The following is a 26294-nucleotide window of genomic DNA, read 5'->3' on the forward strand; positions in this document are numbered from 1 at the left end:
TTTTGAGCATCACAGTCAGAATCATTATTTCCTTTTATTTCATGTTTCCTTCATTATGTCTACAGAATGTCAAATGGGTTTGAAAGGCCTTGTAAATAATGATTTGATTTTTGAGTGAGCTTCCCTTTTCATGCAGACATTCATTTTCATTTACATTTTCATCCTTTTCCCCGTTGTAGTTAAAATGAAGAGAAAAAACGCAAAAGACAAAATGTCCTCCTTTAGTAAGAAAAAATAAAGATCATGGTCAGTCAAGACTGGAGAGAGAAGATCCTCCAGAATACAGCTTTTATGAGCACATGATAATGTTAGAGATGATCATAAACACATTTTCAGATGACTGCCTAAGTTGATTTGTGGATATGTTTGGTTTGTGTTATATACCTACATGTGTCATATAGTTTACAGATGCAGAACAGTGCCTAGATTTGACTAGATGCTAAAAATGTGTTATCATTATTGATCATTATCACACTACAATACAAAATTACTTGTCAAATAAATGAAACATTCATTTGAGTTGAAATCGTTTTATTAGCTTATTTCAAGAGATTGCAGTGATACATGACATGGTGAAAAATGACTTGAAATAATCCTGAAAGCAGGTTAAGATAAATACCCCAATACCGTGGTCTAGAACCGCCACTGATTATAGTGGATCCCACATAATGAAGAAATTATAAGACATAAGGTCAAAGAGAACGTTGATACATTTTTTTTTTACAGATCAGTATGTTATGTTGTCAGAAATGTAGCTTATATATGTGTCTATACTGTATAAAAAGAACAAAAGAAATGTACAGTACTGTGTGAAAGGTATGTGTTCCAATCAGAGCCTGCTATGTGTTTTTATGAGCTGAGCAAACATTTTACATTGTTACATCATTAAAATTAGCTTACTTTGTGTCAATAATCAGTTTCATTGTAGCATATTTCGAGGCTTCATATCCTCGCCAGGGGCTTGTCGCACGCAGTCATACGTCACCAGACTAATTTGCCGTATCTTCACGGTAATTTAGACCACGATGGAAACACAGATAACAAAGGTCTGGAGGAACCAAATAGTCCCTTGAAAAACGTTCCTGGGATTAATTGTTCGGTGGAAAAGTGGCTAAAGTTTTAGACACATGCAACAAAACGCTGTAAAGTAAAGATGCATTCAAAAATAATGAAAATAAAAGTTTCTACATGAAAGTAATCCCATAAAGAGCAGTAAACAGTAATAAATTAAACAAAGACAATATTTGGTGTGGCATCCCTTTTGCTTTTTAAAATTAGTTAAGTGTAGTCTCAGGTACACTTTGTGCTGTTTATAGGGAAATCAGCTGGTAAGTTTTACTGAGTATCTTGAGAATCTGCTACAGTTCTTCTGGAGACTCTTACTTTTGCACTTGCTTCTGTTATTATGCGTGCAAAACCCAGCAGCCTTCATTATGTTTTTTTTTGTCTGAAAAGTGATCTGTTACAAAACATGTTGCTTTCATCAGCCATTTTTCTATTCCATTTCATTTTTAATTGGAAAATAAGTGCTTGGAAATATAAAATGCCTTTGCACTGACTCAATAATGCAGAAGAAATAAAATAAACATCTATAACAAAATTTGTACCAAAAAATAAGGCACCTAAGACTTTTGCACAATACTGTAGTTTTTAGGTTGCAGTATTTGTCTCTCGTATGGTAGCCAAAATTAATTATGCATCTTGCTTTCTACTAAATCCTAAATCCTTCCATGAAACAGCACAAAACAATATGATATATTCTGGGTTTTGAAACCGTTTGCAGCCAGGGGACGTTAACTGTTAAAAAATAGTCCATGGACCCCATCAGTACAGATTTATTTTATGTACAGAATCTAACCCTAACCCTAGGCTTATTATTTAAATGTGTACAATGTATAATGTACATATATTCTGGCTAGTTAACGAGCCATAGAGCGTTCCACTTCAGAACACAGTTTGATTAAAACTTTCATTACGTAGAAGCTGACATATAGAGTTGTTTTTATAGGCTCTGAGTTACTCAGTTATTTCAGAGTTATTCAGGTTTTCATTATACCCATTTAACTTCAATTCAAGTGAGCAGTCATACAAGCTAATAACTATAAGAACTCAATAACTAATATAATACATTTATAATAGGTGGTTTTAATTTCCAATAAACAAAATATTATTTAAAAAAAAAAATACTACAGAGCCTACAGGCTATGTTTGACAGACCACAATATTTGTGGCTCTCCACTGTATGAACACTCTACTTTAACTGCACATGTAGTTTTTACACACTTCACATGTTATGTTTCACATGTAATGGATTTTTACATAATGCTTGTTTTGTTATTTCTCACATGATTAATTCATTGTTATTATATGTGATCACATTGTTCACATGATGTCACGTGTTAACTTGAATTCACGTGTGCAATTTCAGGGCATAACATGGTGACATTGCACATTCACAAGTTTTTCACATACTGCTTACATAATTACGCTTATGATCATATGTGAAATGTGTGAGATTTTTTTCTGTAAGAGGCCATGGATATATAAATTATTGTTTTGTATTACTGTACTCTTAACCTGACTTCTCATAAAGTTCCCTAAACACTATTTGGGCTTTCATTAATGGAGAATGATGTCATCTTGTTTGAGTAAAAATAAACTGACAGATCTTAGTCTCACCTTGCACTGTGTTTACAGCAGAACACCATCTCATTTGCAGGGGGGTTTGGGTCTTGCACATATCTGTGTGTGGCTGTGTGTGAAACAGAAAAAGAGATCTGCTGCTGATTTTGACACTTTTCCCTCGCCAGACTGCCATACTAAGTTCAGCCAGCTGGACCCAAATGTTGGCAAAACTCTTTTTTAATGGCTCATAGCTTTGGCACAGTATTTTATGAATTAATCAGAACTGTGATGCACTTTATGAATGGAGGCTAACATCATCTCAGCATGCTCTATGATATTTGGAGTACATCCACCCATCCAACCTGCTAAACACACCCTGTGCCAAGTTCTCCCACTCAAGCAAAAATACACACAGAGACCTGTTCCAAACCAGGCTATTTAAAAATAGTGTTAGGTTTTAGCACAAAAGGAAACAATGAATGGAATGGGGCAACGATATACAATGTCTGTGCCCAAAATGGCTGGAAAATTTATGTGACTTTGTTACACATTCTCCAACAGTATTCAGATGTTTATGTATTCAGGAAACATATATGATAGCAGTGTCTGCTATAAATTGCAGCATCTTTATTGACATTATAGATATTGATTATTAGATTTTGTATAAGTAAGCATGTCCATTCATAAAATTGATTAGTGATGTTTATCTCAGGGGGAAATATAGTTTATCACAGGGTCTAAATATGTATATTAAAAAAATAATAAATAAATAAAAAAGATATAGGGTATACAGTGTGTTACAAAAAAAATCAAATCTAAAAAATGTAGAGCCTATAAAACTTGAAGAATACTGAATGAAAATTGGATTATACATTGTTCATATAGATGATAAAGTATTTCATTAATATAATACATTTCCCTTTAAATAACTCATCACATTTACTGAAAATATCAGTATACTGTATCATAGTTTCAGCATTTGTAATTCAATCATTTAACAACAGAGTTAAATTGTAGAAAATGTTTATTAAATTTCACTTTTTAGCTTATTTAACATATTTACATTTCAATGCCTAACCATTTACAAACATGGAACCAATAGTCTGTTGTGTTTTGTTACATGAATAATGACCCAGAGACCTCAAAGATTATGGAAAAATTTTGCATCAAAATGTTAAATCATGTCACTCTTTGCACCCCATAGCATGTAGCAAAATGTAAAGAGCAGTTTATGCTTTAAAGGTATACACTGCATTACTGTTGAGTTTCATCAAGTCACAACTTCCAAAAAAAGAATGATGAATTTCATCTACTTTTCCCACAATGCGCATTCTCCAAGTGCTACAATGGCGATAATGCTACATCGTTCATGAAAATGCCATGAAATAATAACAGTTATGGGCCTGTGGAATGAGGGGCGGTGGGGAGAACAGTTCCAGTCCATGTGCTACACATATTCCTTTCAGCTTGACTTTAGCTTATAATACTTGCAAAGAAATAAAAAATATTTGGCTGTATGACTGAAAGGTTCCTTTTGTTCTAGAAAAAAAGTAGACATGACATGACATGACACTGAATCAAAGACATACAAATGCTCAAATAAAATAAGGCCACATTTAGCTTTTAAGAAACATAGGTAACATAGTTTCATTTACACTGTAGGCTACTGTATGAACTTTGGGCCAAGTTTCCATGTTAACTTTGGACAAAAAGAACATTTTAATTGGTAATGGGTATTGGGATTCATAACTAGATTGAATATGTACCTGGAAAGCTGGTCCACTGTAAGTATCTAGGCTGCTGATTAGATTTTGCTAAACAACCAATCAACTAAAGGTTAATGTAATACTTATTTTTATAGAGTTCCAGGTATGGACCGAAGTTCTTACACGTTTATCTACAGCAGTGTGATACATATTCCAAGCACAAGATGAAATCCACATTGTTATCAAAGTATACAATGACAACTCTTATCATTCACAAATTTCTGAGCAAGAACAAGGCATACTGCAGGTGTTTTAACAGAGATATTCTTAGCTCAGCTAAATTTACCCTATGTCTTTTTTTTTAAAGCACTAGAAAATTATATATCTTCTTCCTGCACTATACAGCAATATGATACTGCCAACTGGATCAAAGAGCAAAGAAATAAAATATCATGGTAAATACAAAATATTTCAGAAAATATTTAAAATATACTTTAAATTTTTTTTTTTTACATTATCCGGCCTGCTTAACAATTTTCAATGATAAAAAAAATAAATATTCAGTGAAATGCAGTTCTTTTTTTTTTTTTTCAAATACATGGATGGCACATGGAGAGCAATGATGGGGAAGCAAGCGAATATTCATGCACACACACATGCACACACGCAATCTGAAACGTTTCTTGTTGAGCAACATTTAGACAAATGACATTTTTATATATCCTGGCTCGCACATATTTTACAGCCACTGAGCTTTATGTTGGACAACATTGCTCTAGCTATCAAACACATACAGTGGTGCTTGAAAGTTTGTGAAGCCTTTAGAATTGTATATATATCTGCATAAATATGACCTAAAACATAATCAAATTTTCACACAAGTCCTAAAAGTAGATAAAGAGAACCCAATTAAACAAATGAGATTAAAAAATATATTATACTTGGTCATTTATTTATTGAGGAAAATTATCCAATATTACATATCTGTGAGTGGCAAAAGTATGTGAACCTTTGCTTTCAGTATCTGGTGTGACCCCCTTGTGCAGCAGTAACTGTAACTAAACGTTTGCCATAACTGTTGATTAGTCCTGCACATCAGCTTGGAGGAATTTTAGCCATTCCTCAGTACAGAACAGCTTCAACTCTGGGGTGTTGGTGAGTTTCCTCACATGAACTGCTTGCTTCAGGTTCCTCAACAACATTTCTATTGAGGTCAGGACTTTGACTTGACCATTCCAAAACATTAACCTTATATTCTTCTTTAACCATTCTTTGGTAGAACAACGTGTGTGCTTAGGGTCATTGTCTTCCTGCATGCCCCACTTTCTCTTGAGATTCAGTTTATGGACAGATATCCTGGCATTTTCCTTTAGAAATCACTGGTATAATTCAAAATTGATTATTCCATCAATGATGGCAAGTCATCCTAGCCCAGATGCAGCAAACAGGCCCAAACGATGATACCACCACCATGTTTCAGCAATGTTCTTTTTAAAGAGCAGTGGTTTTCTCCTTGCAATCCTGCCATGCACACCATTGTTGTGCAGTGTTCTCCTGATGGTGGACTCATGAACATTAATATTAGCCAATGTGAGAGAGGCCTTTAGTTGCCTAGATGTTACCCTGGCTCCTTTGTGACCTCGCAGACTATTACACATCTTGCTCTTTGAGTGATCTTTGTTGGTCCACTACTCCTAGGGAGGGTAACAATGGTCTTAAATTTCCTCCATTAGTACGTAATCTATCTGACTGTGGATTGGTGGAGTCCAAACTTTTTAGAGATGGTTTTGTAGCCTTTTTCAGCCTGATGAGCAACAACAATTCTTTTTTTGAGGCCTTCAGAAATCTCCTTGCCATGACAAATACTTGTTCTTGAAATAAAATAGGGAGCTCACTCACACCTGATTGTTATCCCCATTGATTGAAAACACCTGACTCTTAATTTCACTTTCAAATTAATTGCTAATCCTAAAGGTTCACATACGTTTTGCTACTCACAGATATGTAACATTGGATCATTTTCCTTAACAAATAAATGACCAAGTATAATATTTTTGTCTCATTTGTTTAATTTGTTCTCTTTGTCTACTTTTAGGACTTGTGAAAATCTGATGATGTTTTGGGTCATATTTATGCAGATGTCTATACAATTTTAAAGGCTTCACAAACTTTCAAGCACCACCATATATCTTGCCATACATTACACCATACACTATCTTTCCACCTTAAAGCCCTGCTGTTTACCACTATTATCAAAATGGTATGTGTCATCATGGTATATTATGTTTTTCATTATATCTTCTCAAATCATGGCCTAACAACTTGTTCCCTACTAAATTCCTAAAATCTGTACACATTTATATGCTTAATCACAAATATTTGATAGCATTTATTGCTTCCTGCTGTACCTGGTGACATAGAGACACCACGAAAAATTAGAGAATTAATTGTGTTCATAGCTGGACCCTGTTTTTAAAAATTTACATTGCCTGAAAAAAGGTATCCCAAACCTGGGTTAATCAATTGCATTTGACATATCATATTACAAATATTTATAGTGATTTTGATATTGGACATATGGAACATCATGTTTGTGTCTCTTGTGTAGGCATGTCATTAATGATGTGTTTCAAAAAGGCTAAATAGCTTTTATTCTCTTTCTTTTAAGGAAAATAAAAAAATTTCTAACCTTCCATTCACAAGGTGCAATGTCGGTTCATCAAATACTAAAATGTTCATTCTATCCACACATCTATTTCATCTAAAACACATCTATGGTTTCAGTCAATACAACATGTACTGTAGCACTCTATGTTTAGGGATATTATGTTACAGAGTGCTGATGTTTTTCAAATGGGGATTATGGATCAAAAGCAAATGCTTTAGACCTCTTTGATCGCTTGACTGTTAAATTAGTAAAACAGTTCTTGAGCCACTAATCTTAAACTTGCTACAGCTGCCCATCTCAGATGGAGCTCTAAGTTTTTGAATAGCTCAGGTGACACTTTAACAACAAATACAAACAAATGTATCCTCCACAATACTTGGTTAAAAATAAAAAATGAACATAAAATGTAGCAATACAGACAACAGTCATGTCTGGACAAATGAATTACACTGGACTACAAGTAGACCACAGGTTCTGACAATTGACACAAGTTCCACAAGGTCATCAGAAGAGAAGCACTGGGTGGAGAGGAGGAGAAGGAACAGATGCTGCTACGACTTAACCCCATCGTAATTTGAAACAGGGTTTAACGGTGGGCAAGGAAGAAGGTTATTGTGTTGTGGGGCAGGTAAAAGAAATAAGGAAATCATGATTTTCAACACATGATCTCAACACAGGATTTTTTAAAAATGGAATCGAAATTATGTAAAGGTATAGATTGTTGGGATAAGGAGTTGCTTAAAGGGATACTTCAACCAAATAATGTGAATGCAGCTAATAATGAATGAAAGCTAATTAAGCAACCATTATTTGGTTGGCCTATCCATTTAAAATGTTTGGCCCATATTTAATGGGACTATATAGCTATTGGTTATTGATATATTTTACAAAAGCTCCTTGGTATCATAATATACTTCTAATACATCACATTTTCTATTAGTAAAATTTGGAAGATTGGGCCATATCAGTGCACAGACTCCCATGAGAAATTGAGTAAGGTAGGATGGGGAACAGGAGCGGTTGGGTCTTGCCTCCTTCTGGCAGTGGAGCAGCAACATTAAGAAACCCAGCAGGTAGGGTGGAGTTGATACACAATGCTCTTGTCGGAGAAGGCCATTTTTATCTGTGTATGTGTGTGTGCATTTATATTTGAATGCATGTCAGAATTCATGATGATGAACTGAGGTGCATGTGAGATAGTTTACATGTTTATATGTCTGCATATGCATTATGTAATTACGTAGTGCATAAATGCATGTGTGTGTGGGTGTCTGTGTGTCTGTCTGAGTGTTCTTGTGCGAGTGCCATATGAAAATGAAGGCATTTAGCAGACAGCCAGGTCACAGTGTTGGAAGCTGGCTCTTAGTGGCAATGGATGTCCCTTCACCCCCTGATTTATGACTTCCGGGGTTCAACTATGACTTCTCCACCTGGCTGGGCTCCTCTGACTCTGTAACACAAGAGGGTGGCTGTTAGTACTATTTTAAGGGAAAGTCTTTGACATCCTAAGGTCAAAGTGTCCTGGCTCTTTGTCAAAATCAATAAGTGAACATTTTCTGTATAGCCCGCATTCAAATATATACAAGCACTTTAAACCATACAAACAAATAAGATAATGATTACCCAATGATACGGTTGTGTTATATTACTATCTATAAATAAATGACAAGATATCACACTGAACCTGAGAACAAAACAAAGCAGCTTGATAAAGCTCAAACTAATAGTAGTAACTGGAAAGCAACCTGAAAGCACTTAAACTTGATTTTAGAGAATCACAATTGAAAGAGTGCTACTCCCTCTAGTGGTTATCGTACATCATCTCACAGCGAGCATTTAAGTTATTTCACGTGTTTACTGAAATTGAAACTTTATAGATCCATATTCTAAGTGCAAAAATACAAGCACATTTAACTCATTTTGCTCGGTTTGGAATAATAATAATTTTTAAAAAAACACTTTTTTTGGAACACAATTTCTGTATGCACATCTAAAATACACTGAGTGACAGGTGCAGCCTGGTGATCAAGTAGTTATTAACAGATGTCTGAAGAAAAACATTTTCTTCACCTGGCATATGCTGCCTTTTGAAATTACATGCTCATTTACCAATTGTTTCCACCAAGTACTTTTAAATAACTTGGGAATAGTCAGTGATTTTAGTGGAATGTACAATTGGGTAAAGATGGAAAAACTGGTTCATGACTTACTTATTTATTTTTTTCTGCCCCACAACACATCAAATTTCTTCCTTGCCCAACCTCTTATAGTGTGGGATATGTTATCTGGAATGGTTTGGTTCCACTTAGCCCCTTAGAGGTAATCATCACTCCAAATCATTATAGAATTATTCTGACTGATCACCTTTACCCTATTATTTCTATACTGAAGGGAGTGGTCTCTTCCAGAATGACCCCACCCCTATCCACAGAGCATGAATGATTTGGTTACAGTAATGGCAGCCCTGCTGGCAGTAGTCTACTGTAAAATCAAGAAAATACAGCAATATAATTCAGTGCATGGTATTATTACCAGAACATACTGTTCAGTATATTACAGTAGGAGAACTGTAAAAATAACAGTAAACTACTGGCAACGTGCTGCCAGTCTTTTACTGTTCATTTTACAATATCTGTAATGGACCGCCCTGAGCAGTCACCAGATCTTAACCCGTTTGAGCTATTGCAGCTTGGTTCGTAAAAAAAAGTGCTCATGAAGCTAATCCAACTTGTGGGAGGTGCTTCAAGAAGCATGGGGTTCTTGCAAGGTTCTGCAAGGCAGTAACTGCTGCAAAGGGAGGATTCTTTGATGAAAGCACATTTGATGAATTCTTATTTCAAGCAAAAATCATTATTTCTCACCTTGGCAATGTCTTGACCGCATTTTCTGTTCATTCTCAAGTTCTCAAGTGCAAGTTCTCGATTATGTCTGGGGGGACACATGGTTACATGTAATTTTCCACTGCAAGGATGATCAGCTGTCCTCCCTGTCACCCTATACACTGTCTTAGGTGTTTTACATTACAGACATTGCAGTTTTTTGCTTTGGCCACATCTGCAGTCCTCATGCCTCCCTGCAGCAGGTCTATGGCATGTTCACACAGGTGAGCAGGAACCCTAGGCATCTTTCTTCTGGTGTTTTTCAGAGTCAGTAGAAAGGTCTCTTTAGTGTCCTAAATTATTGTAACTGTGACTTTAATTACCTACCGCCTGTAAACTGCTAGTGTCTTAAGGACTTTTCCACAGGTGCATGAGCAATAATTGTTTATGGTTCATTAAAGAAGCATGAAAAACACTCTTTAAACCCTTTCCAATAAAGATCCGTAAAGCTTATTTGGATTTCACAAAATTATCTTTAAAATACAGTCTCCTGAAAAATCCTGAAAAAGAGAAGTTTCTTTTTTGCTGATATATATATATATATATATATATATATATATATATATATATAAAATGTGTGTGTGTGTGTGAATAACATTGATTATCTTATTATAATGGCATCTGTCAAGGGGTGGGCTGTATTAGGTAGTAAGTGAACAGTCAGTTCTCAAAGTTGATGTGATGGAAGCAGGAAAAATGGGCAAGTGTAAGGATCTGAGCAACTTTGACAGGGGCCAAATTGTGATGGCTAGGTGACTGGGTTAAAGCATCTTCAAAACGCAAGGTCTTATGGGGTGTTCCCGGTATGCTGTGGTTAGTACCTAACAAAAGTGGTCCAAGGAAGGACAACCGGTGAACCAGCAACAGGGTCATGGGTGCCCAAAGGCTCACTGATGCACATGGGGAGCAAAGGCTAGCCTGTCTGGTCCAATCCTGATCCAATATGCACTATGGGAAGAAGGCAAGCTGGCGGAGGCGGTGTGATGCTCTGGGTAATGTTCTGCTAGTAAACCTTGGCTCCTGTCATTCATGTGGATTAACATCCACATGAATGCCAGGAGCCAAGGTTTACTAGCAGAACTTTGACATGTACCACCTACCTAAACATTGTTGCAGACCAAGTACACCCCTTCATGGCAACGGTATTCACTAATGGCAGTGGCTGCTTTCAGCAGAATAATGTGCCTGCCAGAAATTGTTCAGGAATGGTTTGAGGAACATGACAAAGAGTTCAAGGTGTTGACTTGGCCTCCTCAGAACTCAGATCCAATCAAGCATCTGTGGGATGTTCTGGACAAAGAATTCTGATCCATGAAGGCCCCACCTCACAACTTACCGAACTTAAAGGATATGCTGCTAATATCTTGGTGCCAAATACCATAGCACACCTTCAGAGGTCTTGTTCGGTCCATGCCTCAATAGGTCAGAACTGTTTTGGTGACACAAGGGCTGATCTGTATGCATATTCTTTGGTTTAACTGATCTCATTAACAGGTTCAAAATTACTACTCAAATTACTTGTCATTTTCCTTAACTGTTCTAGTCTCTGGGGTTCTCTTAGATTTGAACTTCACTGAGAACAGGAATTGATGATTTTAAATGCGCTCTGCAATCAATGTCTTATTTTTGTTTATAAATGTTAAACAATCTAGCATTTTTTCATGTTCAGTTTTATATATTGGCAGTTTTTCTACATTTGCATAGTCATATAACATGTATGTCAATAGTGCTTCTGTAGTATCATTATATTACATTCATTTTCACACATTTCACACAATCTTCAGAAACAGCTTTATCCTGATTAGGGTCATGGTGGACCTGAAGCCAATCATGCTTTTAAAACTGACATTTGACAAAATGTATAAAGAAGCGCTAGACAAATAAAGCTTATTTTACCAAACCACACGTTTTCATTGTACAACCCCTAATCCAATGAAAAGTTGGGACACTGTGTAAAATGTAAATTAAAAACGGAATGGAATGATTTGGAAATCTCATAAATGCAAGTTATTCACAATAATAAAAAAAAGAACATTTTGCAACTAATTAGCTTAATTGGCAACAGGTCAGTAACATGATTGGGTATAAAAAGAGTATCTTAGAGAGGCAGAGTCTCTCAGAAGTAAAGATGGGCAGAGGTTCACCAATCTGTGAAAAAATTGTCTACAAATTGTAGTACAATTTCAGAATAATGTTCCTCAACATAAATCTCATCATCTACAGTACATAATATCATCAAAAGATTCTGAGAATCTGGATAAATATCTGTATGCAAGGGACAAGGGCAAAAATCAATATTGCATGATCTTCGGGCCCTCAGGCAGCACTGCATTAAAAACAGGAAGGATTCTGTAATGGAAATCACTGCATGGGCTCAGAAACACCTCCAGAACTCCTTATCTGTGAACACGGTTCGCTGTGCCATCCACAAATGCTGGTTAAAGCTCTATCATACAAAGGAGCCATATGTAAACATGATCCAGAAATGCTGCCGTCTTCTCTGGGCCAAAGTTCATTTAAAATGGACTGAGGCAAAGTGGAAAGCTGTTCTGTGGTCAGATGAAACGAAATTTGAAATTCTTTTTGGAAACCATGCACGCATCATCCTTTAAACTAAAGAGGACTGAAGAGGAGAGGGATCATTCGACTTTTTATCAGCACTCAGTTCAAAAGCCTGCATCTCTGATGGTACTGGGGTGCATTATTGCCTATGGAATGGGCAGCTTGCACATCTGGAAAGGCACCATCAATGCTGAAAGGTATATACAGGTTTTAGAGCAACATATGCTTCCATCCAGATTTCATCCCATCTTTACTTCTGAGAAACTCTGCCTGTCTAAGATACTTTTTTATACCAATCAAGTTACTGACCTGTTGCCAATTAAACTAATTATTTTCCAAATGTTCCCCCAGCTGTTTCTTTTTATTAACACTTACTTTTCAAGCCTTTTATTGCCCCATCCCAACTTTTTTGGGACGTGTTGCGGCCATCAAATTCAAAATTAAATTTCCTCAGTTTAAGAATTTATATGTTTTCTGTGTTCTATTGTGAATAACATATGGGTTTATGAGATTTGCAAATCATTGAATTCTGTTTTTATTTACATTTTACACAGCGTCCCAACTTTTTTGGAATTGGGGTTGTATATTTTGATGAACATCTTTTATTAGAAGACTGTGCTGGCAGTAAAGTGTATGGAAATTTGTGACAAGACTCCAAAGTAGTTGGTTGAAAAAGAGCTTATAATAACTTATACTACAGCAAGTATTCTATTTTCACTAGTTTACTCACATAATCACACATATCTGGTTAATACTCCTTGATTATGTGTTTAAATAATTTGGTATTAGATATGGTATACATCTGATTTTGGAAAATTCTCACAGTGCTCCAAATATTACCTATGACAAATTATAAAGACTAGCTCCTTATGACTTAGTTAATTTATACCCATTTTACCCATTTAATTAGTGCACCAGTTCAAAACATATTTAAAATGTTGGTAATAAAGTAATAAAAGACTGGCAAAGTACCTGCTGAAATTGGATGGTCATTTTGTGTCTTGCAAGGCTCATTGCTGTCAGAGCAGGGCTCTCTGATTTTTCTGTCCTCCTTCTCTGCTGTGTTTGGAAGTTCCTGGGATGAAGGAAGGGACTGTCTATCATCCCTCCCCAGCTCTTCAGCACTGGAAACAAAGGCCACCCCATATAGTCCATCCCATGAGTCTGTGCTACGAAGGCTAAGGCGTCTCATGCGGGAGACAGTGTCCACCTCTCTCATACGGGCAAGTCTCTCTTCAGAACCATGTCCAGGTGGGGCTATAAAACGATCATGCAGGGCCTCAATTCGCTGAGAAAGCACTCTGCCCCGTTTTCCTGAGCCTTGCACCTCCTTGATCCTTGGACTCTCTTCAGCACCTTGAATCTTTTCATCTACCAAGTTATGTTTGTCCACCACTAAGTCTTTATTAGACACATTACTGCTTTGGTCTTCACTTTGATCCTGTCCTTGCTTAGGGTTCCATTCTTCTACAACCCTTCCTTTATCCCTTATGTTGTGGGTGTCAGTGTCTAAATCCCAATCTGAATCATCTGAACCCTGCCTATCAATCCCACACCCACGCCAACCACCTAGACCACGCTTTTCACCACTGGATTGTTGTCTATCACTTTCTAAACCCCACCTATCCTCACCTAAATCCTGCCTTTCAGCATCAAGGGATCGCCTTTCTCTTGCCCAACCCCCTCCAAGGCTCCACCTAGCTCCTTCCCAGCCACTTCTCTCCCAATCCAACTCTAAAGATAATCTCCGATTTGGATAAGCTAACACAGACAGGGGAAGGTGCTCTGGGGGAAACTCTGGCAGTAGCCCTGGGTCTAGGCCTGAATGAGTCCACATTGCACCCTTGTTTGGTCTTAAAATCACACTTTGTTCCTTGTTGGACTCATGCATTTGCTCATCCTCCTGGGCTTGTAATTCTGTACCTTCAGTGACAGAGTCTTCCTGTTGGAAATTTTCTGGCTCTAACTGTGTCTCCTCTTCTTCTTTCCTTCTGTTATCACCATCAGTTCTTATTTCTAGAGTCATCTGGCTTTCAGCCACTTGTGCTAGTTCAGTCTCTTGCTGCTCTACTTGGGTATTAATTTGTTCACAGGCTTCAAGGTTGTCTCCTTCCAGTGCCTTGTTTGCTTGATCTTCCAACTTACTGGCAGAGATGCCTTCACTCTTCTTAATGTCACTCATTTCATCTAGAGCCTCAACTGACCCAGGCTTGGACTCTTCCCCAGTGATAAGTGTGGCAATATGCTTCTCAGCTAGTGACAGCTGCATCTGCCAGTCAGCTGGTACTTCTGGGTTCCCCTCTAAACCTGCTTTGTCTCCTATTGGCTTGCCACCTGTGATGCCACACAGCACACTTCTGTTACCAAGGAGTTTGTTACTCTGATTTGTTACCCTTCTAAAGCCAGTGGTTCTCTCTTCACTTAATAAAGATATTGGCTCCTGTCTCAAATTATTTTCATTTTCTAATGCTAATGAGCAGCATGGCTGCTCTGAATCTACTGCAGATCCACTAGGCATGGCCACATGCTGCTGATCAATGCTCATGGCACTACCTGGTTTGGATTTTACAGAGGCCCCTCGGCTGATCGCCCCAGAATCACGGGCCATTTGGAGTGTTTGACAGATGTGCTCATAGTCTGGGGGGCTGGTTAGGGTTGAGGCATCCTGCATGGGCTGCCTGTCTCCCCATGGGATCTCAGCTGACATGGATGAAGTGGAGGAGGTTTGTGCAGTCAAACTCTCATCTTTGACAAGGGTATCCTTAGGAGTTGAGACATCCAACTTCACTGATCTGCAGGCTTTGCGCTGAGTTATCTGGGCCATTACTGTTTTGTAATCTCTGAAACCTGTTTCTGGTGGAGGAGCTGCTGGACAAATCTCCTCCCTTAGCTGTTTGCTGAAGCTAACACTCTTCCCTGTTGATGGTCGGGAAAAGGCACTCTTAACCTCCCTGTATTCTGGGTCACTTCCTGGTACTAGGCTGGACCTAAGTGTAGTTGTAGGCATTCCTAATGGATCAGTGGACAGTCTGGCTTTTATACGGTCAGGGATTTGCATGGAGGAACGGTTGGGAAGGTTATTGCTGGCAGTGGTAAGCTCCAGGATATCTTTGTAGGCCTCATTAAGGTCTTCAATGCACTGGTCCACACTAGGACGCTTACCTGCTTGCTCTTGCAATTCTTTATTAATGGACTCTAGCTCCTCAATGGCATCCCAAGACCTTCGGCTCACTGGCTTCAACAAGAATTGACCAAAAGCCTCTGGGTTAGGGCCAGCAATTGACTTTAAATCTTCAGCTTGATCCAAGGGGGGTGATTTTGGTGGAGGATGTGTTGGGGGTGGTGGCGGTGGTTGGGATGGTGGTTGGGTTGGAGGTGGTGGTGGTGGATGTGGGGGAGGATGTAATGGAGGTCTGTGTGAACCTGTGCTCTTGAAGGTGCCTGTTCTTGAAAAGGCACTGTTGCTGGATGGTTTTAGACTTTTCTGACCTTTCATAGGATACCCAAAGGGAGTACTGGGGTCTGAAGGCCCAGGGGCTGCTGTGGCCCCTGAAGTTCCTGTAGGCCCTGCATTTCCTGTAGCCCCTGTAGTTCCTGAAGGTCCTGGATTTCCTGTAGCCCCTGTGCCTCCTGTAGGCCCAGAGGCACCTGGAACTCCTGACCCACTTTCAGCAAGAGCTTCTACTTCTGGGACAGCAGGCAGTGTTTGTGCTTCCATTTTATCAGGACCTGGATGTTGAGCACTCTTTGCAAGTTCAGGACTAGTTTGGGTTTCCTGGTCACGATACTGGTCCCCTGGCCAAGCCCCAGAATAACGTCTCAGCTCATCATGGGGGTTTGGCTTTATTATTTTAGTGCGAGAGTTTCTCCTGCGATGAGCTCTTCTGGTGATTATGCTACTGGAAGCACTGCCAAGTGTAAGTGCCTGTAGTTCCAAATCCGTGGAGGTGGTGGATGTGCTTTTGAGGCTTTGGTTTGGCAGCGAACCAAGGGTGTTGCTGTTTTCACTTGAGGAGCTTGGTGGTGGAGGGGGAGGAATACGAGGGGATTCAGGTTCTTTTTCTTCATTGTTGTTTTGATCTCTTGACTTTCCACTAGATTGTGAAAGAGGGACAGACACCAGGCAGAAAATAGTCTCACTTAATTTCTTTTTCACACTCTTTTTCTCAGGCTCATATGCTACTTCTGTCTTTGCTGTGGAAACGCTTTCTGAGGAACCCTTTTCAATTGATTTGTCTACCTTTGTCTGTTTGTCTGTGACTTTCTCAGCTTTTAACTGTTCTACACTTAAGTCTGCTTTTGTCTGTTTCTCTGACTTAATGAGCTTGTCCGTTAATTTATCAGATTTACTTTGTTTTTCTGACATTTTGTCTCCCTTAAGCTTTTCTGGAATTTTGTCTGCTTTGACTTGCTTGTCAGGACCTCTATCTGTTTTACTGGGCTTATCCAGAATTCTCTCAGTTTTTATTGGTTTGTCTGGAATCCTCTCTGCCAGTTTATCCAGTTTAGTTTGTTTTTCACAGTATCTATCTGTTTTACCCTGGTCTGGATTTTTATCTATTTTTGTTTGGTCTGTCATTCTATCTGTTTTAATCTGTTTGTCTATAAATCGTTCTGGCTTCACTTCTGCAACTTTGACTTGATCGGCAACTCTTTCTGGCTTGACCTGGTCTATAATTTTGTCAACTTTGACCTGCTCTGCAGGTCTGTCCACTTTAACCTGTTCTGTTCTCTCTACCTTGACTTGACCTTGGTCTGTAATTCTATCTACCTTAACCTGCTGATCTGTACTCCGCTCAACCTTTATAACTGGTTGTGAGGGTCTTGCCTGAAATGTTGTGGAGTACTTGGAAAAGCTCTGGTCTGGTGCTACACTTTCATTGCCTTTGTTCAATCCTCTGTTCCATCGGTTAGCGTTCTCCTGTTCACTGAGAGCTGGTTTGTGAGTGTCCGTGCTCGGCCCTTGTGGAGGGAGGAAGGCACTATCATGTGTGGATTGTCCTAAAGTTGCAGTGCAGGGAAGCTCTTTGTTGACATGTCGAATCTTGTCTGCATCTGTGAGTGAGTTTCCACTGGGCCCCCCTGAGATATGCCTAACACGTGGGTCTTCAAACGGGACATACTGAACAGGTCGATTTGGTATGACTGGCCCTGGATGCACTGGCCGTCTGGGAACAACTGCCATACTCCTGTCTTCCTGACGTTCTGACCATGACATTCCTGCTGTTCTTGAAAACCACTCACCCATCTCAGCACTTACTGGTTCTCGTTTCCATCGGACAAGGGCAGAATCAGCACGGTAAATCTGTCCACTCCTGGGAGGCAGAAATCTCCTGTAAGAGGGGGGTGGGATGTAACCAGGGGGCTCCATACCAGTCAATTCCTGATAAAACAGATCTGCCCTATATGCCTCTGGTCTCAGTAATTCTGCACTCTGTGAGTAACACATAGACCGGTCTCGAAGTAGTTCTGAGCTATAACAAAGTGATCTGTCCCTTAAAAGGTCAGCACTGTGAGAGTGGCTTAAAAAGCGGTCTCTTAACAGGTCTGCACTTTGTGAATGACTAACAAATCGTAGCGGTTCGGCACTTTGGGAATGGCTCACCATTCGATCTCTCAGTGGCTCTGCGCTCTGTGAAAAGCATATGGACCGATCCCGTAATGGCTCTGCGCTCTGGGAATAGCATCCAGACCTGTCTCTTAATGGTTCAAAGCTCTGAGAATAGCAAATTGACCGGTCTCTGGGTTTAGAAACTGGTTCAGAAGAAAGAGTTTCCCAACTCCCCCTATTCTGCTGGTGAGTCTCATAAGATGGGGGCTTTATGGGTCGACTGAAACGTGGCTTTGGCACAAGTGCAGTGGGACCTTGACTCTGACCACTCCACCGTTCTCCTAATGGCCATTCATTATGATAACGACTGTATGGCACAGAGCTGTTTCTTTGTGTAGGGGCCTGGCTTGAGGCACCCGTTTGGGGATGCTCTCCATACTGTGGATCTTCAGGAGAGAGAACTCGGGGCAGTGACTGAGACTTCATCCTGACTGTGGCAGGCACACTGCCCTCTGTGGGCCGCAAACGGTGCTGCTGTTCCTGAGACCAGCGTTCAGCTTCTCCATCAGATAACTGCCGGCCCAGACCTACTGCAGGACGCCACTCCTCCGTACCCAGGCTTTGGCACTTCCTTTCTCCAGTCACTCGTAGTGTCTCTGGGCCTGAGTCTATGGGTTCTCGCATCCACTGCACTTCTTCCCATCTTGTCAATGGCCTTTCTGTCCTTAGCTCCTCAGGAGCCAGCATTGGGCCTCTCCAAGGCCCTCCCGACACACGCAACTCCCTAGGGTCAGCAAAGTCCAATAGAGCACTGAAGTCTTGCCCTCTCCTTCTCCAGTAGGCAATATCTCGCTCATCTGTGTGTTCAGAAAACGTCAAGCTGGGGGCATCATAAAACCTGAGAACAAAAATAATGCAGATTATGACACAACTTATGAACAGACAATAAACTGTTCTACATGCTAGCATGTATGAGAGCTAAAAATCACGTTAAAAGAAAATGTAGTTATTACACGAAGGAGCTATTCTATGTCATCCTTCATAAAGTAGGCTGTTACACTGCAATTCAAAGTAAGCTACTGTATACACATTTAATATCATTCAAATTGTGAGATCCAGGAGTCAATTATGCAGGTTTCAAGGAAAGTCTGACCCCAATCAACCATTAAATGCAAAATTTTATGTAAATTCTTATTAAAATTTTATTCTGAAATTGTTTCTGATGCATGGATCCATAATTCATGGGAATTTGCCCCACTTATTTGACAGTGAATAACCTCAAGTATATCAGTATTGCTATACATGACCCACTCACCCACTGTCAGTAGCAAGTGAGTCTCCTAGAGGCTGCAGATCACCAAGGAAACCGACAGGAACTTCCAGCCTCCTCTGGATTCGTTCAGGTCCCTCGTTGATATTGTTGTTGTTTTCGGGATATGCTTTTACAGACTGAGTCGGTCTGTAGGCCCCCGTCCCTGTTTCTGTCCGGCTGTCTCCTCCACCTTCTGCTGTCCCAAAGCCGTTCAAGGCCCCGCCACCACCAGAGGGACGGTTCTCCACGTTGTCACGCCGACAGTCAGTGTTTCGATTGTCGTAAGGTGCAGAAGATGAGGAAGGGCCACTCCTGGGCAGTTTGTATCCATGAGAGATCAGCAAGTCTTCCACACTGTACATGTTGTTTGCTTGTGTCTGTGTGTATGGAGGTGAACCTGATACAGGTGTATGCCTGTATGTTTATGTGTGTATGTGAGTGTATGTAAGCGTGTGTGTGTGTGTGTGTGTGTGTGTGTGGCCTAGGAGCAATGCTGATGGAAGCAGGAACACAGCAGCTCAGCAGAGGCCATCACTAAAGAGAGGAGGGAGAGGGGGAGAGAGAGAACCATTTTACACCTTAATATTCATGCCCTGGTTATCAAAGTACGTAAAGTAGGATGTAGCCAATATACACGTCAAATAATTTTTATTAAAAGGCTAACCATAAAACAAAAGTTAAAAAAGTTTTTTAAAAAGATTCCTTATCTACTCTGTAGAAAATAGATTTTAAAAAGTGCTTGTGTAACACAATGCATAAAATCATGCTGGTAGGGTAAAGGGCTCCAGTTAATTTTCACATTGAACATCAGAATGGGGGAAAATGTGATCTCAGTGACCATGGCATGGTTGATGGTGCCAGACAGGCTGGTATGAATATTTCAGAAACACAGTCTCTAGAATTTGCACAGAATTGGGTGGAAAAACTAAAAACATCCTGTTTGCAGCATGTCTGTGGGCTGAAATGCCTTTTTGTTGAGAGATCAGAGCAGAAGGGCCATACTTTACATCCATGGTTTGCAGAAGAGCATCTCAGATTGCACAACATGACCCTTTGGGTTGGATGGGCTACTACAGCAGAAGACCGCATCACATAGACTGTTGTGTGTAAAAATCCCAGGAGATCAGCAGTTTCTGAAATACTCAAACCTGTCTGTCTGCCACCAACAACCATGCCATGATCAGAGTCATCCAGATCACATTTTTACCCATTCTGATGTTTGCTGTGAACATTAAATGAAGCTCTTGACCTGCATGATTTTGTTCATGGCACTGCTGCCACAAAAATGACTGATTGGATAATTGCATGAATGAGCAAGTCTACAAGAGTTCTTATTAAAGTGTCCAGTGAGCTTTAAGCTTATTTTGCCATCAGTGTAAGTAAGGCTCAATGTCAACGCAGACTAAAGGACAGAATGATATACGTAGGTAGAAGCAAATGTCCATAAAAAGTTAAATCCTTTTAAAGTTAGACATAATTGGTTACTTACATATATACTATTTTACAATATGTTTAATTTCTCACACAGAACCACCTTTTCCTACCTATGCAGTAGACATGCAAGTGTCTTTTTGCTTGCCTCACTGACACTGCAACCTGGATACCACCATCACACGCTACCTCTTGACGACAGAGCTGCTTGCCATCCCAGGTAGTCCTGCAATCCATCACAACATCACCTTCAGGATTGGCTCCCCATCGATATTATTTGCAAGGTCTGCTAGGAACCTTGGGGTATTGACTCGCAACTAGCTGGCTTTCACAGACCACAATGCTGCAATCTCCCTGTCATGCACATTCACTTGGTATAACAGGAAAATCATGCCTTATCTATCAGAGTATGCAGTTCCTTGCCTAATCCAATATGGTGTTCTATTTGTGAGAAAAGTATTAAACTTAAAATATAGACACACTAGATTGATTACTGATTGATTGACTAGATATATTTTGCTTGTCTTATGGACATTTTGATAGACTTTTTTGTTTAAATTTGTTTCTAACCTTATGTTCACACTAGCAAGCAACAAAGTATTCATTTACTACGTACCTATGTGACATGCAGCTGCAATTCTCATTTACTATTTCACGCAGAAAAATGCAAGACAATCTGTGATTTCATCTTATCCTGCCATGTGTGACCTTTCATTTAATGTGTACAGTGACAATACGAAGAAAAATAAAGCTTGGAAGGAAGTAGAAGAGCTCTGGTGAGTGTACACAGTTTAGTTTGCATGTAGTTTGCCTTATTAATCTGCTTACATGCTCAGCCTAGCATGTAGCATGTAAATCAAACAAAAAAAAAACATTTTCACACTGATTAGTGCATTTTTAAAATTTCTCTTTCACTAGTTCACTAGTTGGCACTTTTCCACCTCGCTTTTAAATCGCTTATGAATGCCCGTGCGGCCGTCCACATTTCATTTTCGCTTTTGAATTAGTGGCAACTTGGGGGCAGCAATTGCTTGAATGGTGTGTTCATTATTATACTTAATGAAAAACACAACAACATATCCAAAATATTGCCAAATAGGCGCTTTTACATTTCGCTTTGAAACCAAATCTTCCACCATCATCTTGTCAGTCAGCTCGCCTCACTTTCATTATGTGATCAGTGAAATCTAACTCCTGCTAATCTGTGCTGCAACTCTGACTCATTTGGCTCATACTGAATTGAGCAGACGCGTTCGGTTTTTAATTGTACCGTCCGTTCTCTAACTGAACTAAATGATTTGTATTACTATAAAAAAGCAAAACAACAGGGGAGGCGGTGCCACGGAGGGCAAGTGATGTAATCAGTGTGCGGCCGAACACTGTGTAACACCGGTAACACAGACGATTGCAGCAAGCCTAGTGCCAACAATCGCACACACACTCACACACCCATTCACACACTATGGACAATTTAGAAATACCAGTCAGCCTATAACGCATGTCTTTGTACTAGGGGAGGAAACCAGAGTACCCAGAGGAAACCCCCAAAGCACAGGGAACACATGCAAACTCCACACACACAGGGCAATCATGCTAACCACCAAGTCACCTGCTTTGCAATTGCTATTTTTTAGCTTTTGGTAATATACTGTTGTTTACCCTTTTTCTCACACCATAATTGAAATGTCAGCAGTTATTTAGCTTTTTCCTCAAAGTTGTCATAGCTGTTTATTTGGATGATAGATTGTATGTAATTATAGCAGCAATATTAGAGAGATGATCAAGGTCTTATACAATTTGCAGCCAGTCCCTTTTTTGTGACACCAAACGTTGTACTGTTAAAAAATATTGCATTCTGAAGTGTAGGGCACACTTTCCCAAGCTTGCTCTAGGAGTGATTAAAAAGCAATGAACTTGCACAAAATTGTGCTCTATTGTTTCTGAATGCCCAGTAAAAGAAAAAAAAAACAAAAAAACTCAAGATGAAAAAGGATTGATGTATTGGAAATAGTGCCCATGCAGCCAACAAAATTAAGTAGTCAGCAGGAAGTGATTAAACACAAACAAAACAGGACAGTTTGTTCTATCTGATTTCACGGTTTCCGTTAATAGCAAAACCCCACCTCGATCTTGCGTTTGTCCAGGTCTTAACCTTTGACCCCAACGATGACCTTAACATGACCTTGCAGATGGTGTTAATCACAATGACCTTGCTTCACACCCTACAGATACTCTGCCTGTATATAAATGTTTATAAGTGTCCATTTTGAACTACATATAGCCTTTTTTTCCTGAGCTATTCTCCTAGATGATTTGATGACTGGTGTGCAGAGAGGCTGAAATTGCAGTGTAGAGTGAAATACTGAAAGCTATGCTGGAAGCTGCAGCGAGGACTTGCATTAACTGAGCAGAAACCAGCATAATGTTTGCACATTGCAGTCTTTAAGCAAACAGACCAAAGCCTACACATATGACCTCTATATGACCTTTGCACGTTCTCATGCTGTGTTTGTGCACATCTGAGAAAAATGTGCAGTTTATAATACATAACCCAAATGTTTGAAAATGACTGTTGTAGAAATCTTATTGTAAGTTACTATGAAAAGCACAACAAATAGCAAACACAATTAGACCAGTGGTAAAACCCAGCTAAAACTACACCCATAAAAAAAACATTGTCTAAAAAAGTTTCACAAGCATGCCTATTCACCTTTAATAAAAATGCACCAGATTTGTGTTTTCTGTCTACATGATATAGTAAAAAGTGATGTTAATAATATAAATGTTATCTTGCCATTTATATTCCAATTATCTTATAAACAACTAGGCCAAAGTCTGTGAGACAATGTAAGCAAAATAAATTAAAAGAAATATATGCACTGTTTTCTTGCAGAAGCACATAAAATTGTCCTGAGGGTGTGTAGGACAATTATGGTATACACAGTATGCATTTAAATAATAAAAGACAATTAAATGCCCAAACTGCCATGACACTGCCCAAATACAAATGCTGACACCTTGTACAGTGATGTTTGAACATTTCCACTGAGCACTAGATGAGGTGCTACAGCATGCGGCTGGACCCCCAACCTCTCTGTGGCGTTACCTTTTTAATGCTAACAGTCAGAGGGGAGAGATAGCTATAGTCCAAGTGTGATATGACCATGACAGCTGCTGTCAATGATATCACATTGGTGTTGCTAGGTAGAAAAAAGGGGTGCTGCTGCCTCATTTTGATGGAGTATGAGAGTGCAACAGCATCGCCACTGAAATAAAATGTTGCGATTTCTCCTGAGTGAATGCAGCCCAGGGGGCTACTGAAGAAACAACTACTTCTCTGAATGACTTGGTTGCACATACTGTCAAATGCATATTATCATATTATTATATAACCAGCCAGTCATCTGTCCCTATGTGGAACATTCAGTACATATTTGTATACTTAATTTTTTTGTCCCCTGTAAAAACTTTTAATCAAGGCTATGTAATATCCAATTAACCGTGCATCATGGTAACTTTAAAGGTGTGGCAGTGGGACAAAACATGTCATATGATTATGTAAAACTTTAACTACATGCAAAGCCATATTCACCTTTGGTTCTACAGACTAGACAGGTTTATTATGCAAAATTGTATACCCTGTGCCCACTTGGCAACATGGCAACAGCTGCCCAGGCAGTCATTTTGAAACACGCAGACATGTACACATATGCACACACACACACATGCACGCCGGCCGAATACACAACCTCCTCTCAGCAGCCCTGGACAGGTAGCTTGAAAAAACTCAGGCAGGTGAGAAAACGGCGTCACTCCGGACCGACGGACAGCCGCGCGCAAAAAAATGGGCTGCCGCGTGTCGCCATGGCAGCATCAGCGAGCAACTTTGCGGCGCGAGAAACACCCAAAACGGATTCGCCGCTCCCCCTATGGAGTGTGGAGCTCTGTTATTAAAGAGCATGAAGCACATGCTTCGCTGGTATTGCCTCCCACACGGTATCGCCTTAAAATCCGCCAAATCACACCTTCCGCTCCTTCCTTGCCCAAAAGCCGATCCGCAGAGCCACGAAAACACGCGGCGCCTTTTTCCGGCAATAGCGCGCTGCAAAGGTGCGCATGTGACCTACAGTAGCACGAAGGAGCGCGCTGAGCTGCCAGCCGTACCGCAGTATGCTGTGGTCTACATAAAATAGGCCGCTCCTGACGAACTATAAAGGGAGGAGGGGGGAGTCGCACGTACCAAATAGCGCTATACACCACGCTGCAGGTGCAAGCAAATCCGCATGCTCGCGCAAAATCCGGCAAACGGTCGCTCGATCTCTCCGCCGGTCAGTCCCGATTTCCCGCTGCATTCGCGCATATTGCCCCTGTTCCAGGCGAACACAAACACGCGCTCGGCCTAAGCGCGCGTCTCGAACGCACGGCACATGCACGGCACCGAACCGAATCTTTCCTCCCTCTTTTCCTCACCGGTGGCCGCGAGTTAAAGGCGCCGTTCGGACCTTTTTTTTTTTTTTTTTGCAGATGCGCCTCTCGCTGCTGCCGGAGGTACGTGAGCGCGGCGTGCGTGCGTGCGTGCGTGTGCGTGTTTATCGAAAAGAGCTGAAAATGCACTACCGCTCCCTAGGCAAAAAAAAAAAGCACACACAGCAGCAGGCCGGGTGCGGAATCGGTGTAGTTCGTTTGAGCTTTCTGAAACAGCGGCCTGGTAGCATTATGTTATCATTTCTTTATTTATTTATTCATTTTGAAAACGCCTACCTGGTGCGGTTGTTCCGTCGCCCATCTTCTGAGACGGATCTGAGTCCACATTTCTTACAAACTGGCCGGGGAGCGGCGCGCCCGACGAGCGGGGCTCTCCTTACTGCGCTCCTCACAGTAGAAAACACACACACACAGAGAGAGAGAGAGAGAGCGAGAGAGAGATAGCGAGAAACGAGGAATTGCAAAATGGTTTCTTCCAAAGTGCGTGAAAAAAAAAAAGTTGATATACTCACTTTGGCATCGGCTATCACTCAGGCTTCTCACATTCCTCTCATGCACGTTATGCCAAGTCAAAAGTTTGTCCTTTAGTGATAATTAGTGCAGTTGAAGTAAGCATGGCTAGCATGGGACTGGGCTAATCAGAATCGCTGACACCACTGAATCTACTGTGGGTGATTCTCTGCTAATGATTCCTGCTAGGGTGTAACTGAAAAAAATACAGGGAGGAAAGTCAGAGCACACTGTTACATAATTTATACTATATAGGTGTTGCCTACGCAGCTAAAATCACTGCACACTGATGCATCTAAATGTACATGCATTTTTCCATAGAATGTATGGGGCAATATGTGTAGAATGTAGGCTTATATTAGTGGAATGTTTAGGGTTATTGATTAGACTAAACAATGCTGCTTGTGTAGAAAATTGGTGGTATCTCTCAAAAACCATATCAGAGTGCTGAGATTCTGTTCCAGCTGCTTGATTCACAATCATAAACTTTAGACAATGACAGCTACTTAATTCTGTATAGGACAAAATTGCATCTGCAGAATATTTGTTCCTTGGTGGGAAATGA

General features: G+C 40.1%; 1 protein-coding gene across 1 annotated transcript; it reads right to left on the reverse strand.

Moving 5' to 3' along the window:
• Positions 1-8251: 8251 nt before the first annotated feature.
• LOC128623812 (junctional cadherin 5-associated protein) lies at positions 8252-24821 on the reverse strand. Its single transcript, XM_053650917.1, has 6 exons — positions 24484-24821; positions 20848-20960; positions 19307-19837; positions 17232-18889; positions 13413-16721; positions 8252-8449 (listed from the first exon to the last, which is right to left on the reverse strand). The coding sequence occupies exons 3-6, from the start codon at positions 19663-19665 to the stop codon at positions 8415-8417; spliced, it is 5361 nt and encodes a 1786-aa protein (XP_053506892.1). The 5' UTR covers positions 19666-19837; positions 20848-20960; positions 24484-24821; the 3' UTR covers positions 8252-8414.
• Positions 24822-26294: the final 1473 nt, after the last annotated feature.

Source organism: Ictalurus furcatus, chromosome 20 (assembly GCF_023375685.1).
Source record: "Ictalurus furcatus strain D&B chromosome 20, Billie_1.0, whole genome shotgun sequence".
NCBI lineage: Eukaryota > Metazoa > Chordata > Actinopteri > Siluriformes > Ictaluridae > Ictalurus > Ictalurus furcatus.